At 38.2% G+C, this 19528-nt stretch overlaps 2 protein-coding genes across 4 annotated transcripts in view; one reads left to right on the top strand and one right to left on the bottom strand.

The window, feature by feature from the left end:
• The window catches only part of LOC123518032, a 57857-nt gene that overhangs the window by 10438 nt on the left and 27891 nt on the right, over positions 1-19528 (bottom strand). The gene's annotated exons all lie outside the window — the stretch shown is intronic.
• LOC123518030 (exonuclease 3'-5' domain-containing protein 2-like) overlaps positions 1-19528 on the top strand; it is a 50517-nt gene that overhangs the window by 8715 nt on the left and 22274 nt on the right. For all 3 annotated transcript variants that reach the window (XM_045278534.1, XM_045278535.1, XM_045278533.1), the window contains 3 exons: positions 1194-1353; positions 4292-4378; positions 15678-15848. In XM_045278534.1, the coding sequence (XP_045134469.1) occupies positions 1194-1353; positions 4292-4378; positions 15678-15848 (418 nt within the window). The remainder of the gene's footprint in view (positions 1-1193; positions 1354-4291; positions 4379-15677; positions 15849-19528) is intronic.

Raw genomic sequence — 19528 nt, 5'->3', positions numbered from 1 at the left:
AGCAAAACTTCATTAAGCGAACCGATTATAACAAGTTTAACCCCTGATTTGAACTTCCATTGAGAGTAAGCAAAGCGAGAGTGCATCATAGTACAGTAAAAGGTTTAATGAAAGTAAAAATTATGAAGTTAAACATTTAGGTAGTTTAATTTAAGTCATTATAATGTACACTAATGTATGTATGTATGTAACTTTATAATGTTGATGATCTTAACTTTATGAAGGGAGGGAGAGTGAGATGGGAAAGACACTAACTGGCAACCTGTGGAATGTAAACAAAGTGCGCATCATTGTACTGCATACAAAACTTATGTACCACATTTCCACAAGGCTTTCCATTTTATCCATTGTAGAGTCACGAATTCAGGTGATTCTTTTAGCTTGCAAGGAAGATACGGTCTCACCAGCCTTCTTAATAGAGTCTGCTGACTTGAAAATAGAGACAGTATAATATGGAGTCAAGATAGTGGCCAGCACTGCGATAGTTTTCTGACCTCTCTTGTGTCTGTGAATAATATCTAGCTTCATTTGGAGAGTAAGAGACTTCCTGGTCTTCTTACGAACACTAGGCCAATTGCAGGGCATTTTGGTGGTAAGTTGAACTAGGGAAGACAAGCTGCTGCTGACGCTGTTATGTTTTGACTGGGGAGTGAATGTTGCGCGTGTTGTCCACGAGAGGCTTGATCTTGATCTTGATCTTTATTCTATAGGGGTCCCAGGATTTTTCCTGAGGCAGGCCTTAGTACCAGCAGCTCCTGGTGTATTCAAAAGCCTGTCAGCTTGCGTGATATGGTGGGGCTTTCAAATTTGGAAAAAAAATTACCAGGATAAAACTTCGTTAAAGCGAGTTTGGTGTTCATTAAACGAGCAGATGGTAGTAAAATTAAACCTTCGTTGTAGCAAAATTTCATTGTGTGAACCTTCGTTAAACAGGGGTTGCCTGTACTGTTCACCAGTTAGGTAAAAGTCCATGTGGGCAAAACCAACATGTCTGTCCCAGAATGTTTACTTGATACCTTGGCCTCGGTAATTCTTATGTTATACTGTGATGTAAGCATCCCACATTATTACTGATCTTTTTTTTTTTTTGTATAATGTCTGGAATTTACGTCTTGTATTACAATATAGACATCACTAATATTGCTAAAGTTTCTGTTTGTTTCTCAAATTTATAATGCATTATCACTTTGCAGGGAGGCAATAAAGGATGGTGCAATTGGACTAGATTGTGAATGGGTACAAGTGAAGGGTTCAAGGAGACCAGTGGCACTGTTGCAGTTGGCCACCTCCTCTGGTTTGTGTGTACTGGTTCGACTCTCCCATCTCAAGGGCATCACTCTGCTCAATCTTGAGGTGAAAAAGTGTTCTAGCTATACATATTTATTAGATGAGTAGCACTTTTAAGGAGAACTGCTTGTTTGTCTTTGTATTTCTTATTGTTAGTAGTAGGTAAGGGGCCGAGTCTTCCATTTCCTGAAACTTATGCATTTCACATTTCTTTTGAAGAGGTACGTTGAGACTGTTCAAGAGGCCATAAATTCTTTTGGCAATATGAAATGCCAAAATAATTTCAGATCTAACCCATTCTGTGACTTATGGTATCTAACCCCCAAAGATATCTTCTTCATCTTTCTCTCCTCTCTTTCAACCTGATGGTACCACTGCCATCATATATATTTCTAAAACCAGACTCTGCCCAGACTTTTGCTAAAAATTCAACTCTTGATGATTAAAGACATGTTCCTCCCCTTTTCTCCATCCTCTATTTCATGGATTTTATTTAGGATTCTTAATTATCTGTTTACTTCTCTCAATGGCTTTAACCCTCATCCCAAATTTCCTCCTTGATCATTCTATTGCTGCTGGGATGGATGATTACTTTTCTTGTAGGTTTATTAGCAGTAGTGTTCCTCATGGTTCTGTTTTGTTACCCACTCTTATTATTCATCAGTGATCTAAGTATACCTGATAGTTCTATCCACTCATTCTGCATTTTGATATCTTTTCCTAGACATCCAATGCTTTTGGAATTGAACAATTTATGCAGGAAGCAACAACATGACTGATTTCTGAGCTTTATAAGTTCTTTCTCATTGGGAATGAACAAACTCAGTGCTGTTCAATGTCTCAGAAACTCTTTTCCTCCATTTATCAATTAGATACAACATTCAGTTAGATATTCCCTCTTCTTTATTGACACACAACTGCCCCCTTTCTACATTGAACATTCCCCAGTCTCTCCTTTAATAAAAATCTAACTAGACTGGAAACTTCATATCTCCAAGCAATTTCTATAAAATTATGTTCTGAATCATCTCTACTAGTTTCTCATTTCACCAGCTGCGAACTCTATAAAAGGCCATTCCTATTCTCATTCTTTTATCCCTCTTATTAGTAAATTCATGAACTCTGTTTCTGTATTACCAACTGCCTATGACAAACTCTTTCAAGATGGAAGTTTCTAGATTCTTCTCTTTATAGTTCTGTATATGATTTCAATTTGTTGGTTTTTAGGCAGTGGCACCTTCAGCAGGCCTTTCTTTTTTCATGCTTTTCTTTCTGGTCAGAGCCCCATTTTTCTTAGCCAATTAATACCAGATGCTTAAAAATGTGTGTTGCTTATAGTACATATATAATATAGGGCAGTGAGTGATAACTTATATCTAATTTCTGATATGAAAATATATCTCTCTCTCTCTCTCTCTCTCTCTCTCTCTCTCTCTCTCTCTCTCTCTATATATATATATATATATATATATATATATATATATATATATATATATATATATATATATATATATATACATACACTTAACCCTCGGCTATCGCGCTCAATTGGGGCCGAAATAGCCGCGCCATAGCCGAAAACGCGATAGCCGAATTGATCTTGGCGGGAAGGCGGTTTTGGCCAATGAGTGCTCAGATATTCCATGATGTCATGGCGGGGAACGCGATAACAGGTATCTGAGGTCGCGATAATGAAATTTTAGCAGCTTTTCATGGGTGTGCGATAGCAATAAAACGCGATAGCCGAAGTCGCGATAGCCGAGGGTTGACTATATATATATATATATATATATATATATATATATATATATATATATATATATATATATATATATATATATATATATTCCCTAAGTTGCAGCATGGTCTATATATAGACTATTCCTTACAAGTAACAAAATTCATAAAATAAATTTTTATTTGGTATCTCAAGTACCTAGACACTTGCCAACATTGCCTCTCTCAAGGCTGGCCAGTGCTTGTGCTTTGTCAATGGTGAATGTGCTATGCACATTGGCTAATGTTGGAAATTTTTGCATTTCTTCTTTTATTTTAATCTATCATGACAAAGAGAAGAACTGTACCGCATGCCAGCAGCGTTGCCTAAAAATGAATAGGTACAAAACAAGTATGTGAAAAATAAGAAGAAAAGTGGAAGTAAATTACATCCAGGTCACAAGTCTTGGATGTGAGTAACTCCAAACATTCATATATTAACATACATTATCATCAATCAAACACAAATAATGCCTATATATACATTCAGTTGTTTGCTCAGTTTTGTGGCAGTATATATATAGATGTCACTTGTTCAGTTTTGCAGTGTAGTCTATATATAGATTGAATTGTTTGTTCAATTTTACAGCAGAGTCTATATATAGATTTCAATCTGGAATACCCATTTGCTGGGAAACTATATATAGACGTATGAATGAAAGTCAAAAGAGTCTATATATAGACAATTTTTAAAAATTTGGTAGTAGTACTCTCATCTGCCTTGCCTTGGGAAGGGGTTAAGAAGAATACTCAACTGAATTACTTGAAATTATATGAATAAAAAAATTGAAGTTCTTTGGTAGACTTGGATGTAGGTAGTAAGTATGAAGTAAAAGCTACTGTTAGAAACTGCTGAATTTCATTATAAGACTGATATGACTTAATGTCTACTTGAACCAATAAGTAATTGATTATTTGGTTATTTCTAATTCAACCGTGCCATACATTCCTGTACATTGGGCATACTGTGATCACAATTTTCCTATTTATTGCTTGTTATTCTGTGGAACTTTAATATCTCAATCACATGAGAGATGTATGACATTTTAGTTTTGATTTATTAACTTGAATCAGTCTCTTCTGTAATCTTTGGAGGGTATCATTGTTAGAAAATTGTTGGCTGATTCATCTGCACTCACAATAGGGCTGAATATAATTTTTCATATGTATTAGCATTTAGTTAAATTTTTTCTCATAATTATATGTAATTTATTGGTTAATTTTGCAGGAGTTCTTGAGAGATGATACTGTGCTAAAGGTTGGTGTTGGCACCATTGAAGACAGCGACTATTTGTACCAGGACTATAAATTACAAGTAAGTTTACCTATCAAAGGGTGTAAGGCATTATCATCATCATCATCTATGAATTTTAGATGAATGGTCAATTGGCATTCTTCAAAGACTGCTGTTTAGTCTCTTAATTGTAGCAGTGCATCCAACTCACATCACTGGTGATAATCCTTGACATACTTGTTATGTATGGTTGGTTGGGTCATTCAAGCCTTTAAAGGCGATTGTCATTGATTTTGAAAATGCTGCCTCTGGTTGTATGTCATAACCTTTAGAATGAACATGACAGGTACAGGAGATCCTCACAATTCAATGGGATTAGGGCAGTTTTTCATCGGTCAAATCAGCATTTATTCGAATTGTGAAGCAATCCACCAGGACCAACGGGAGATTCAAATGGAGACCAAATCGTGCAATCACGAGTCAAAGTCGTGCTTGGCGAAATATGGGATATTTTACCGATTCGTGTATACGCGAGTTTTGTGTTTGGCGAGGTATGACTGTATTCAAACTTGCTTTAATCAAGAGTTGACTGTACATACAGTGGAGACTCAATACTCGAACATCTAAATACTCATACTGATAGTTGAATGTCCACACATGTGGTTGTAAACAAAGGCTCCCTGGCGTCCCCCCCTTCCCCCTGTGCCAGTTGTGACTTGTGCTGCTGCGGTCATCAGAATAACATTTTCCTGCATTCTATCTGTACTTTTTCATTTATAAGCTTACATTAACTCCTAAAGGCTTATTAGTGGTGAAAATATCTGGTAATCAAATGGTTGCACATTTGGTCGTATACAAAGCTCTGTCTTCTCCCTTCTCGCAGCTGCTACTGTACTGTTCTGATACCGTATTACTGGTAATACCAGTATTCCATATGCTGGTGCGCATCCTTACTCCTGCCGTGTCTTTGGAAAAACAACAGTCTTCTGCGTTCTGTTGGTAGTTTTTCATTTAGAAACTAACGATGGCACCAAAGAGGCTTGTTAGTGATGAAAATAAGGAATTTAGTGAGAGTGCAAGTGTTAGTGAGCCACAGCCTTCCATTAGTGGATTCACAAGAATCACACCAGGAGAAAAGTTACAACGACGTTTTTGTGGATGGTGACTCATCCTCCAGCTACCTCCCTCCTCCCCTCTTCTTCTAAGTTATCCATCACCAGCCTTCATTTGTGGTATGTTTAAATTAAAATTGTTAAAAAAAAACACATTGAAACTTTCACAAACTTGAGGTTTTGCTAAGATTAGAACAAACTATCTGATTTATAGTTATCAATAGTTGGACTTTTTAATACTCGAACAGCCATTTGGAACTAATTAAGTCTGAGTATTGAGTCTCTATATATATATATATATATATATATATATATATATATATATATATATATATATATATATATATATATATATATATATATATATATATATATATATATATATATATATACATACAGTGGAGACTCAATACTCGAATGTCTACATAGTCAAACTTTACAATAGTCAAATGCAAAAGTTCGACTTAATACTCGAAAAAATACCCATTAGTTGATCGTCCATCCACGTGGCTGTAAACCAAAAAGGCCTCATCCTTCCCGCCGCCCTACGCGTCCCACCGGTCCACCGCAGCCAGTTGATCCTTCTCTGTCATAACAATAACATTGTTCTGCGCTTTCATCCTTCCCACCGCCCCACATGCCCCACTGGTCCACCGCAGCCAGTTGATTCTTCACTATCATAAGAGTATCATTGTCCTGAGCTTTTATCTTTCCCGCCACCCGATGGCAGTCAGTTGATCCTTCGCTGTCGTAAGAATAACATTGTCCTGCTCTTTTATCCTTCCCGCCACCCCAAGTACCCCACCACAGCCAGTTGATCCTTCGCTGTCGTAAGAATAACATTGTCCTGCGCTTTTGTCTTCGGAATTTTTTTTTATTTAATTTTTTTTGTTTTTGCCATTTAGAAGCTTACAATGGCACCAAAGAGGCTTGTTAGTGGTGAGAATAAACCTACAAGAAAGAATGTAGTGACAACCATCGAAAGGAAAAAAGAGATTATTGATAAATACGAGAAAAAAGGAAGAATAACCTATCTTACAACTGAGTACTGTATGGCTAAATCTGCAGTAGCCACATTATTGAAGAAGACGGAGCTCATTAAAAGAGCTGATGTGGCGATTGGTGTGAAAAGGCAATTTAAGCGACCTGCGGCAGTGGAAGAAATGGAAAAATTATTGATTGGATAAACTAAAGGCGGATGGCTAGTGATTCTTTGTCAGAGGGCATAATTTGTGCAAAGACTAGGCTGCTGCATTGTGATCTTATTTTTGATACTACATCTGACTCCAGTGATGATTTTAAAGCAAGTAAAGGATGGTTTGTGAATTTCAAGAAAAGAACTGGAATTAATTCTGTTGTGACGCACGGTGAGCCTTCAAGTGCTGACAGAGTTGCCACTGAGTAATTTGTGCCTGAATTTAAGAAATTTGTGGATAAGGAGAGCTTAAGCCCACAACAGATCTTTAATTGTGATGAAACTGGCCTGTTTTAAAAAAAAAAAAAACTACCAAACATGATCTTTATAAGAAAGGAAGAGAAGTGTTTACTAGGACACAAGCCCATGAAAGACAGGCCAACCCTGCTTCTGTGTGCCAATGCCATTTTATAATGTCCATTTTCACCTCTAAAGTTATAGCCTGAAGTTTCTTGGCACTTCCACTGGCTTCACCGTTTATTTTTCGCTTCACACCCGACATTTTTGATGGAATGATGCACAGGTAAAGCGAATTATGGCACAAAAATTGGCGGTACACGAGGACACAGTGAACAGATGCTTTCGTGTTTATGACGGGAAGGCAGGTGAGTGATGTGCACAGCTGAGTGAGCGCGGCAGCGCCACGGCGTGGCAGACTCATGAACTATAGTATATTCATGCCCAGGAAATTTTAAGTTTGCTAGCATCTTTCAAACAATTTTTTGGACATAAGTATTTAAAAAATTTGTTCGTATGTATGGAATGTTCACAAGTAGGGGAGTTTCTGTATATATACAGTCAAACCTCGCCGAACACGAATCTTGCGTATACACGAATTGGTAAAATATACCATATTTCGCCGAGCACGACTTTGACTCGCGATTGCACGATTTGGTCCCCATTTGAATCTCCCACTGGTCCTGTGTTACTGTCTTATATGTGGGTATATGTTCACAAAACATTTCTATTAACTTTTTACAAGCCTTGCCCCCAAGAAAGGATTGTTTTGTAATGCATAAAGTGAAATCTTAGTGGAATACCAAAAAATAAAGCAGAGATGAGATGAGCCACAGACGAAGCAGGAGACTCGCGACCACTCGGCCGCTTCTTCTTCTTCTTGTGGCCCTTGTAACTTGCATGTCACTTTCATCATGATGTTTGTTTCCACTCCTCTATTGCCTGCTATAATGGATATCATATCTTAGTACTCCTCATGCCATGAGGATAACCTCGACTCCGTGGCAGTGAGTGATAGTGAATTACTAATGAAATACCGCGGTATTTCTTAAGTAATTCACTATCACTCACTGCCATGGAGTTCAGGTTATCCTCATGGCATGAGCATATATGAATGAATACTAAGATATGATATCCATTATATCAGGCAATAGAGGAGTGGAAACAAATGTAATATCATGGTGAAAGAAAACACGCCAAGCTAAAAAGGTCACAAGAAGAAGAAGTGGCCAAGTCGCCGAAGTCTCCGCCGTCTGTGGGCGATCTCATCATCTCTGCTTTAATTTTTTGGGTATTCCATGTAAGATTTCACTTTATGCATTACAAAATCTTGTAATATAAATATATATATATATATATATATATATATATATATATATATATATATATATATATATATATATATATATATATATATATATATGTACAGTAAAGTCCCGGGTTACGTTGGTCTCGAGTTACGTCAAACTCGTAGTTACGTCAGTCCACTATAAGGCAATTTAAGATTTTAAAAAATTGAAAATTTATAAATCGTAAAGTGCGGAATTTATTGTTATTGTTGGTGGTGGCCCGCCACACCGCCCGCCTCACGCTTGAATACAATAACACCCTGCCTCAGTTCCACCACACCATCGCCCCTGGCAAGAGTGTTATCCTACTTCTGCGTTTACTGACTCAAGTTCTTAGTATCTTGCTCAATGGCACCAAAGAGAAAACTTCTTAGTGACAGCAGTGATGCTAAGAAAAGGAAAACCATTATGCTACAAGAAAAAGAGGACATAATTAAAAGACATGAGAAGGGAGGCAGCAGCTGTGTGTGAGGGAGGGAAGAAGAAAATGGGAAGCCCGTTACCATGACAACGGGGAGGTTGACGACCTTGAGGGCTCGCACACCCATCACAACAATAACAACTCCGGAGCCTTCGCCTGGGCCACATGACACTCGCAGCTGACTTGCACCGTCTGCGTCTGTCTGCTGATCCCTATTGCCCTTTCCTATTGCATTTCCTGCCCCGCTGCCCACCCTTCTACTCCCACCGCACTGCACTACGCTCCCAGCTGTCCGCCCTGGGCGTCACAACATTCGACCTGCCCACCCTCCTGGCAGCCTCAGGCGTCCACCCCTCTCGGCAACCTGCAGTCCTTCGCGTTCGTGGCCCTAATCAACAACAAAAACAAGCTTGTGTTTCATATTCCTACATAGTTGTAAATAATATAACAATATAACCTTTAACTTACCTGAATGACCATAAACAATGATTGGTTGAAAACTCGATATGCTTTGAAATGTACGGAAACTCAAGTTATGTACAAAATCGACTTACGTCATGTTTCAGGAAGTAACTCTGACGTAAACCGAGATCTTACTGTATATATTGTTTTTTTACCCATGTGGTATGTTGGGGATCAGCCCGGAATGCATCCCCCCCTATTTCCATTATTTCCTATGGGAAAATTACGTCCACTTAACGAATTTCCGCTCTACCCATATCCTGTTCGTTAAGCGGAGTATTACTACTGTACTAGTACTGTAGTTAGATAAAATGTGTGTTTGGTACTTCATTTATTGTTTTTTTTTTTAGTCTTTTTGGTAAAAAAAAAAAGTGTTTTTTTGGGAGGATTTGGGAACGTAACCTCTAGTTTCCCATAGGGCCTATTATTCGCCCAACACGAATCTCGCCGTGCACGATGAGCTCAGGAACGTAACTGTCATGATGGGAGAGGTTTGACTGTGTGTGTGTGTGTGTGTGTGTGTGTGTATATATATATATATATATATATATATATATATATATATATATATATATATATATATATATATATATACAGCGAGATTTGTAATAATGGGCTATGATAATATATATATATATATATATATATATATATATATATATATATATATATATATATATAGCGAGATTTGTGTTGGGCGAATAATAGGCCCTATGAGAATATATATATATATATATATATATATATATATATATATATATATATATATATATATATATACAGGCAACCCCCATTTAACGAAGGTTCACACAACGAAATTTCTCTACAACGAAGGTTTCATTTTACTACCATCTGCTCGTTTAACGAACACCAAACTTGCTTTAACGAAGTTTTATCCAGGTAATTTTTTCGAAGTTTGAAAGCCCCACCATATCACGCAAGCCAACAAGCTTTTGAATACACCAGGAGCTGCCAATGCTAAGGCCTGCCTCAGGAGAAATCCTGGGACACCTGTAGAATCAAGATCAAGATCAAGGTCAAGCCTCTCGTGAACAACACATGCACCACTCACTCCCATAACAGTGTCAGCAGCAGCTCGTCTTCACTCGCTCAATAATAGGCCCTATGGGAATATATATATATATATATATATATATATATATATATATATATATATATATATATATATATATATATATACAGGCAACCCCCATTTAACGAAGGTTCACACAACGAAATTTCTCTACAACGAAGGTTTCATTTTACTACCATCTGCTCGTTTAACGAACACCAAACTTGCTTTAACGAAGTTTTATCCAGGTAATTTTTTCGAAGTTTGAAAGCCCCACCATATCACGCAAGCCAACAAGCTTTTGAATACACCAGGAGCTGCCAATGCTAAGGCCTGCCTCAGGAGAAATCCTGGGACACCTGTAGAATCAAGATCAAGATCAAGGTCAAGCCTCTCGTGAACAACACATGCACCACTCACTCCCATAACAGTGTCAGCAGCAGCTGTCTTCACTCGCTCAATAATAGGCCCTATGGGAATATATATATATATATATATATATATATATATATATATATATATATATATATATATATATATACAGGCAACCCCATTTAACGAAGGTTCACACAACGAAATTTCTACAACGAAGGTTTCATTTACTACCATCTGCTCGTTTAACGAACACCAAACTTGCTTTAATGAAGTTTTATCCAGGTAATTTTTTCGAAGTTTGAAAGCCCCACCATATCACGCAAGCCAACAAGCTTTTGAATACACCAGGAGCTGCCAATGCTAAGGCCTGCCTCAGGAGAAATCCTGGGACACCTGTAGAATCAAGATCAAGATCAAGGTCAAGCCTCTCATGAACAACACATGCACCACTCACTCCCATAACAGTGTCAGCAGCAGCTCATCTTCACTCGCTCAACTTACCACCAAAACGCCCTGCAATGTAGCTTAGCGTTCTCAAGAAGACCAGGAAGTCTCTTAGTACTCTCGAAGTGAAGCTGGATATTATTCATAGACATGAGAGAGGTGAGAAAACTATAGTATTGCTGGCCACCATCTTGACTCCATCTACTGTCTCGACTATTTTCAAGTCAGCAGACTCTATTAAGAAGGCTGGTGAGACTGTATCTTCCTTGCAAGCTAAAAGAACCACCTGAACTCGTGATTCTACAATGGATAAAATGGAAAGCCTTGTGGAAATGTGGTACATAAGTTTTGTATGCGGTACAATGATGCACCCTTTGTTTATATTTCACAGGTTGCCGGTTAATGTCTTTCCCGTTTCACTCTTCCTCCCTTCATAAATTTAAGATCATCAACATTTTTACTTGCATTAAACCTTTAACTGTACATGATGACTCGCTTGTACTTCAATGGAAGTTCAAGTCAGGGGTTAAACTTGTTATAATTGGCTTGCTTAACAAAGTGTTTTTTAGGAACATAACCCCTTCGTTAAGCGGGAGTTGCCTGTATATATATATATATATATATATATATATATATATATATATATATATATATATATATATATATATATACAGGCAACCTCCGATTAACGAACAGGTTACGTTCCTAGAAAAACATTCGTTAAGCAAATTTTTGTTAAGCAAACCAATTATAACAAGTTTAAACCCTGACTTGAACTTCCATTGAGAGTAAACAAAGCGAGAGTGTATCATAGTACAGTGAAATATTTAATGAAAGTAAAAATTATGAAGTTAAACATTTAGGCAGTTTAATTTAAGTCATTATAATGTACACTAATGTATGTATGTAAGTTTATAATGTTAATGATCTTAAATTTATGAAGGGGCAGAGAGTGGAGTGGGTAAGACACTAGTTGGCAGCCTGTGGAATGTAAACAAAGGGTGCATCATTGTACTGCATAGGAAACTTATGTACCACATTTCCACAAGGCTTTCCATTTAATCCATTGCAGAGTCACGAGTTCAGGTGGTTCTTTTAGCTTGCAAGGAAGATACAGTTTCACCAGCCATCTTAACCCTTAAAGTACGGTGATCGTCTCAGGACGATTGTACCATTGCGTGCGGAGAGGTGGGGATCGTTCCGGAAATCAAGATTTTTCCACGCTAAACGTTTGAATCTCTCCCCCCTCACTATTGGTCCTGGAGCAACTGGAGGTATCTGGCATCTTTTCTTGCTCGCCTCCTCAAGCCTTGAGACATATGTTCCCATACAATAGGTCATCTTTTCCCATTTCGAGATGACATCTGGCAACCCCCATTACCCGGAGGGAGGAAACGGTACTACGAGTGTTACTTGGTAGTGACATTGAGGACAGTGATGAAAATGAAGATGGTGATTTTTTTTTTTTTGAGACAGAAGAAAGTGAAGACTCCAGTAGTGATTCTGATAGTGATCTGGAAGACAGACCAACCTTCACAGCAACATTCATAAACCTCCTCACATACTCCCCTCAAGCAATGCGCTGGTGTGTGTCACCCATTGTTGCCTCTGTGCTTGTCAGCCAAGTCACGTGAAACCAAGGAATATACAGAATCCTTGCATGAATCCCATTGCTAATAAGAGCTGCCAGATTCCAATTATTATAGAAATCCACAATACTTGTAATATGTGGTTTCTTTCTCTTTTCCTGTTTTGTACATCATTTCACATATCTGAGCTCACATTTTCATGACATGAAAGTGCAAAAGTTCCTACTTTTACATCAAATTCAAATGCCTGAGAGAGAGAGAGAGAGAGAGAGAGAGAGAGAGACACTCGTGCGGTGTTATCAGAGCTTGGAAAGTAAATCAACTCCCCGTACTTTAAGGGTTAATAGAGTCTGCTGACTTGAAAATAGTACAGACAGATGGAGTCAGGCCATGGTGGCAAGAAATGCTATTAGTTTTCTCGCCTCTCTCGTGTCTGCGAATAGTATCCAGCTTCACTTCAAGAGTATGAGACTTCCTGATCTTCTTAGCAAAACTAGGCGACATTGCAGGGCGTTTTAGTGGGATGTTGAGTGAGGGAAGACAAGCTGCTGCTGACGCTGTTATTGTTTTGAACTAGGGGGAGTGAGTGGTGCGCTTTGTCATTTAGAGGCGCAGGTATTCAAAAGCCTGTTGGCTTGTGTAATACGGTGGGGCTTTCAAATTTGGAAAAAAATTACCTGGATAAAATTTTGTTAAAGCGAGTTTGGTGTTTGTTAAACGAGCAGATGGTAGTAAAAGGAAACGTTCATTGTAGCGAAATTTCGTTGTGTGAACTTTCGTTAAGCGGGGGTTGCCTGTGTATAAATAAATATATATATATATATATATATATATATATATATATATATATATATATATATATATATATATATATATATATATATATATATATATATATATATATATATATATATATATATATATATATATATATTAAGTCCTCGTTATACGGTGCATATGTTTTCCTGAAAATCTTACTGTAAATCTAAATTACCTTATACCGAACCCATTATAACATGTAATAATAGGGAATGAGTTCCTGCACATCAAAAGTCACCCCTACAGAAATTAAAATACATGAAAATAGTCATATAAAAAAAATGTAAAGTACTGCGCAAAAGAAATACAGAAAATTTCACTCGCCATGTATTCTATCAGATGATGTTCTCTCGAGGCTAAGGGACAGTAGGGATTTCAGCCTTTACTCATCTTCCGCTGAGTGGGCAGACGAGGATAAGACGTCGTCGTCTGCACTGTCGGAAGCAGATGTTGAAGGGCCAGCTATAGCAGGGTCGGCACGTTTCACTGGTTTGAAGAAAGAGGATATGGAGGAAGGGCCAGCTGTAGAACCGTCGACAGCAGATGTGGAAGGACCAGCTGTAGCAGGATTGGCAGGTGTGACAGGGACGGCATGACTTACTGGCTTGAAGAACGAGTAGATGGAGGACTGTTTTGTTTTTCTTGTTTTTTCATTATAGATTTCTTGATAAATCTTGACCCTTTTCTCTGTCATGAGCCACTTTGCTACTCCTAGCAGGATTTGGGTCACGTTCCTTCAGGGTTTCCAGAGCTTTTTCGATACCACCGAGACATTCTCTAAGAGTTTTGATGTCAAGGCCACGCACTGGTTCTTCTTCCTTGTCTCTCTCTTTTTCTGTCTCCTGTGATGCCTTGTCTAGCTCTCTAAGTTCATCATTTGAGAGAGGTTCAGCATGGCTTTCCAAAAGATCTTGAACATCATCATCAACTTCATCGAAGCCAGCCCTATGGTACAGATTTACTATGGGCCCTCTCAGATGACATGAGCGGATACCATATCTGTGAATTTTTCTTACCGTATGTCGAATCGAAGGTAGTAGTTTCCAAATACCGTAACTGTGAATTTACCAGATAAAGAACTACCGTATACCAAAGATTTACTGTGTATATAACATACAGTGCTCGTCCTGGCATTATACTGGGTGAGCATCATGGCATAATACCGTAATGAAAAATGATGGCCTATCATAAAAGGGGTCTTTTTCCATCACAGCATTATGCCGGGTACCAGCCATTAGAATGATGTCACTGCCTTCCAACGCACACCACAGTACCATGTCAGTGCCTATGTGGCTGTCATGGTAAGAGGAAGTGTTGTGCCATTGTTCTCTCATTCGCACCATATTTTGTCTTCTTTCCCTTGGTTTCTGGGCTATACCTTGGTGACTATGAGTAGAAGTCATTAACGTTTATAACTGTAGCTCAGATCATAGGGCTTTACAAAGCTGGGTTCCAGACAAGAGAAATAGTAGTGAATGTTGGTGTAAGTGAGCGATCTGTGAGAAACTGGATGAAGCTTTACAAGTATGACAGTGGTGTCAAGTTATCGTCTGCTAAACCTCGGCCTGCCCTGCGTCAGAAAGCAGATGTCGGTTTTTTTCTTTCAGTTCTTTGGCAGTTATGGTAAGTGTATACTCTTTAGCTACCTCTTGAGCACAGTTAAAGTACATACAGATGTCTTCTTTGAGGGGCCAGGCAGAGGTTTAGCAGATGGCAAATCAGTACCACCGTCATCCTTGAAACACTTCATCCAGTTCCTCACAGATCGCTCACTAATACCAACATTTGCCACTGTTTCTCTTGTCTGGAACCCAGCTTTGTAAAGCCCTATGATCTGAGCATTAACAACTTCCTTTTACCCAGTCACCAAGGTACAGCCCAGAAACCAAAGGAGAGAACAATGGTGCAACACTTCCTCTCATCATGACAGCCCTGTGGGCACTGAGGCAGTACTGTAGTGTGTGTTGGGAGGCAGTGATGTAATCGTGTCATAGTTACTGACAAGGATTAATAGCAAACATTAACCCTTTTCTCCATTAAGAATGTCTTAACATTGTTTATTTTGTTGTTTGGTATGTCATACACCAATTCTGATCTCATATTGGAAAGTTTCACTCAATCAACAAGTGACCATTGTGGCTCTGATGAGGACTCAGTTGCTTGTTACTTCTTTCTCGTATAGCCTTAAACAATATCATTGGTTTGTCAGATATGATGCCAGTTATTAAGGAGATACTGATACTCAAAATATCCCAAAATTATGAATCTGTACACAAATATTGTAATGCAAATTTCCTGACTACAGGTGCAAGGATGCATAGACCTGCGGCACCTGGTGCTACTAAAAGAGGAAAACGAAGGAGGCCATCACCTAGGCCTCAGTGCTCTTGCCAAAACCTTTCTGGGCATCACCTTGGACAAGGACTGGAGAGTTAGAGCCAGTGACTGGGAGGCAGATACACTATCCAAAAGACAGGTTAGTATGTTGTTGCATACATTGGTTGAAGAGTATTTAAGAGCAATAAAAAGAAAATCCATTGTCTATTGAATCTGCTTTTTTTTTTATGCAAGTGGGGAAATCTGGCAAAGGGCAACAGAAAAAGTTAAACAAAACAAGCCCACTTAGCTGCCATTCCCCGTACAGGTCCAATTAGCCTAAAGAAAGGGATAAATATCTTGAAACTTGTCACAATTGAAAATATCAGAAAACTTAAAAAGGATTCATGGAGCAAGTGGAGAAGTTAAAGAATTAACCAGTGGATAAGAGGATACATGGAGAAAGTGGAGAAGTTAAAGAATTAACCAGTGGAATAAATACAAGAATGCAAGAAATGATTATGTGATGATACTCTCATACATAGTACGCACAACATTTCCCCCTTCCAACCAGTTACCCATATATAAGAATGACCTTTACTTGGTACAGGAATGAAAACAACCAACGTGATGTACCACCAAGTATATTACCATACACATATAGTTACCTTAATCCATTCACGAAAATGATAACGTAACACACCACAGAATATAATGGCAATTCTTTATATTTCCACACAAGTAACTTCATTCAATGAATCTCTTTCTCTTGGTGCCCATACATAGAACTACGTTAACTTTGTACACGAACACACACAAGTAAATATGTTATGTAACTTATTTGTCAAAGCAATACACATGCACATACATACATATATCCTTTACTCATAAATGAAAACGCAAGTATATAAAGACGTCACTATGAACCATGTACATACATATAAACCATAATAAAATAATACGTAAACCTATCATGATTCCTCCTCCATTCTAATTTACCTCCAAAGACTGTATTGCAACTCATAGCTCATCTTACTGGTTATATATGAAGTACAAAACGGTCATGCCACCCTCAGCTATGCAGCTGAAGGTGACCCGCTTAGAGCCGCGGTTGTCCTCTCTGCTTCCTCTCTCATCTCTCTCTGATCCAATCCTCTACAAATTTCCTTCAGGAACTTATGGGGGCGTGTCTTGACCCACACAACACGCCCCTCAGAATGTACCACTCACCAGTCAAGTACAAGCTCACGTGAACTCCACGTGTGGTATCAACAACATCCAAGAACGACAACATCACAGAATGTTTACCTGACCTGGGCTATATATATCTGCTGAGGCTGGCCTGGGTCATTAACAGTTTGTTTTTGACCCTCCTGTCCTTTCTAATCTCTTTTATGGCTGGGTACAGCCACAAACAGCATACCGGCAAGCTATCACACATACATATTTCTTTATTTGTTTCTTCATATTTCTCATATTTCAATTATGATGTGGGCATCTGACAATCTAGATTTAAGAAAAGATTTTGATAAGATGCCACATTAACATCTTCACTCTGGGCAACAGAAAATGGCTCCTGGTGCCATATCCGGGCTGGGTAGGGATGGGGAGAATAGCTGACTCAAGAGGCTGGCTCTCTCTCTCTCTCTCTCTCTCTCTCTCTCTCTCTCTCTCTCTCTCTCTCTCTCTCTCTCTCTCTCCACTAAGGAAATAATGATGGTGGTAAGTGATTCTTCATAAAAGGTACATACAACAAGATAAACCCACCTAGATTTTAGAAAAAAAAAAATAGTCTACCTTCTCAAGGGCCTTTTATGAAGATGACAAACAAGAGAAAACGTTGATTTTTATGGTAAACTAATGTATTGGTACCATAGTAAAAAAAAATTATAAAATTATTTCCAGCGTGGTGGATGAGTACTTATCCTGATATATTATTATCTTTGTAATAATGATGAAAGTCAAGTATATGTGCGTCATCAAACATATTACGAGCGCCACGATAACGCAAAATAAATATGCATCATCATGTTGAAGGGGCTAAAGACTTCTATTGAAACTGGAGAACATAGGTGGTGTTAACAGAAAACTCTAGATGTTTGCATTAATACTGTTAGTATTTATGTAAATCATATGGTAGAAAACATATGGAACTTTGTGACTCATTTTGCTGACAATGCAAAACTTACAGAAGAGTGAAGGAAGCAATAAATAAGGCAACAGGGAAAAAAAAAAAAACTGATATTTTCAGATGAATTAGCACATGATATGAAACTTTCAATCCACTAAGAAATATAAGAATTGCCTTTGCTTATTTAGATAAAGAAGTGATGAAGACAATAATGAGCACAATGATATGCCCAAGACTAGAATATCCAGCAATAATTTGATCACCATATGAAAAAAAGAAACACAAAATTGGAATGTGTTCTTAAGGCAGTAATCAAGGTGATACCAGAATTGCAAGACCTACCATACAAGGACAGACTAGCTAGGATGCAACTCCCAACCTTTGAAGGGTGATGAAAGAGAGGGGGGCATGATTACACTTTACAGATTACTGAGTGGAGTGGAAACTGTAGATAATGAAGACCCACTTGTGTTAAATGAAAGAGAAACAAGAGGAGACAGAAGGAAACGAAAAATAACCACCTGCAGAAAGGAAATAAGTTTACCTTCCCTCATAGAAGCACTGAGGCATGGAATGGTGTGCACTAGAATTATTTATGACTTTAAGGAAAAGTTGGAAAAAAATCAATCTGAAGATAGGACACTACGAGCTTAGCTCCTCTCCTTTATGTCACAAGTAGGTAAAACACACACACACAACACACACACACACACACACACACACACACACACACAACTGTAGCCTGCGTTTGAGCCATCAGCTGGTTTGTTTACATCTGCGCAACATGGCGGCCGTGAACTCGAAAGATGAATCAGACTTCACAGGATTTCAAGGAATAATGGAGAAGAGCGCTTATGTGAAGAAAATTCTGGAGTTGGAAGGTAAAATTGAAAAACTGTTTGAAAAGTATGGGGGCCTGGAAACGAGTTATGACAATGTAAAGAAAGACTGTGCCGATATGAAGAAGGAAAATGAAGCACTGAAAGAGGAAGTTAAGCTAATTAAAGTGAATTGCGAAAAATGTGGAGAATCTCTAGGAAAAGTGATGGAGAAGCAGGCTGAATGGAAAAAAAGTCAGGAAGTGGAAAGAAAGGAGGTAAATTACAAAGTTGCAAGTCTGGAAAAGGAAATCAAAGAGTCTGGGGAGAAAACTTTGGGCCTTGCTGAAATTATAGATCAACAGATCATAGAAGAGAAGATTGCTGAGAAAGTGGTGAAGGTTATTAAATCAAATGAGACATTGGTGAGGGAAACTGTAGACAAAAAGAGATGTGTGGTGATATTTGGTGTGGAGGAGGATAAGACACCGAGTAAAATGGAGAGAGAAAAACATAAAAAGGTGATAAATAATATCATTAATGTGGTGCAGGAGGAGGAAAAGACCTAGTACAAGAAATAGAGGACTTCCATAGAATTGGAAAGTTCACAAGAGAAGGTATGAGGCCAATAAGAATCAAACTTAAGTCACAAAAGGATGTAGATGAATTGGTGGAGAAGTCATGGAGGCTAGCCCAGCAGGAAACAACAAGGAAGATTTGGTTGAGAAGAGATCTCGGTGAAAAGGAAAGAGAAATGTTAAATGAGTTGAGAAAGGAGGCTTTGAAAAAAATGAAGAGAGGACAGAAGAGGAGAAGAAAGAGTTTTTCTGGAGAATCTTGGATATGAGACTGAGGAAGTGGTTCATAACCCAGAAAAGTACAGCAAGAAAG

Source organism: Portunus trituberculatus, chromosome 43 (assembly GCF_017591435.1).
Source record: "Portunus trituberculatus isolate SZX2019 chromosome 43, ASM1759143v1, whole genome shotgun sequence".
NCBI lineage: Eukaryota > Metazoa > Arthropoda > Malacostraca > Decapoda > Portunidae > Portunus > Portunus trituberculatus.
The sequence above is the reverse complement of the archived record's forward strand: the minus strand, read 5'-3'. Positions and strand labels throughout refer to the sequence as shown.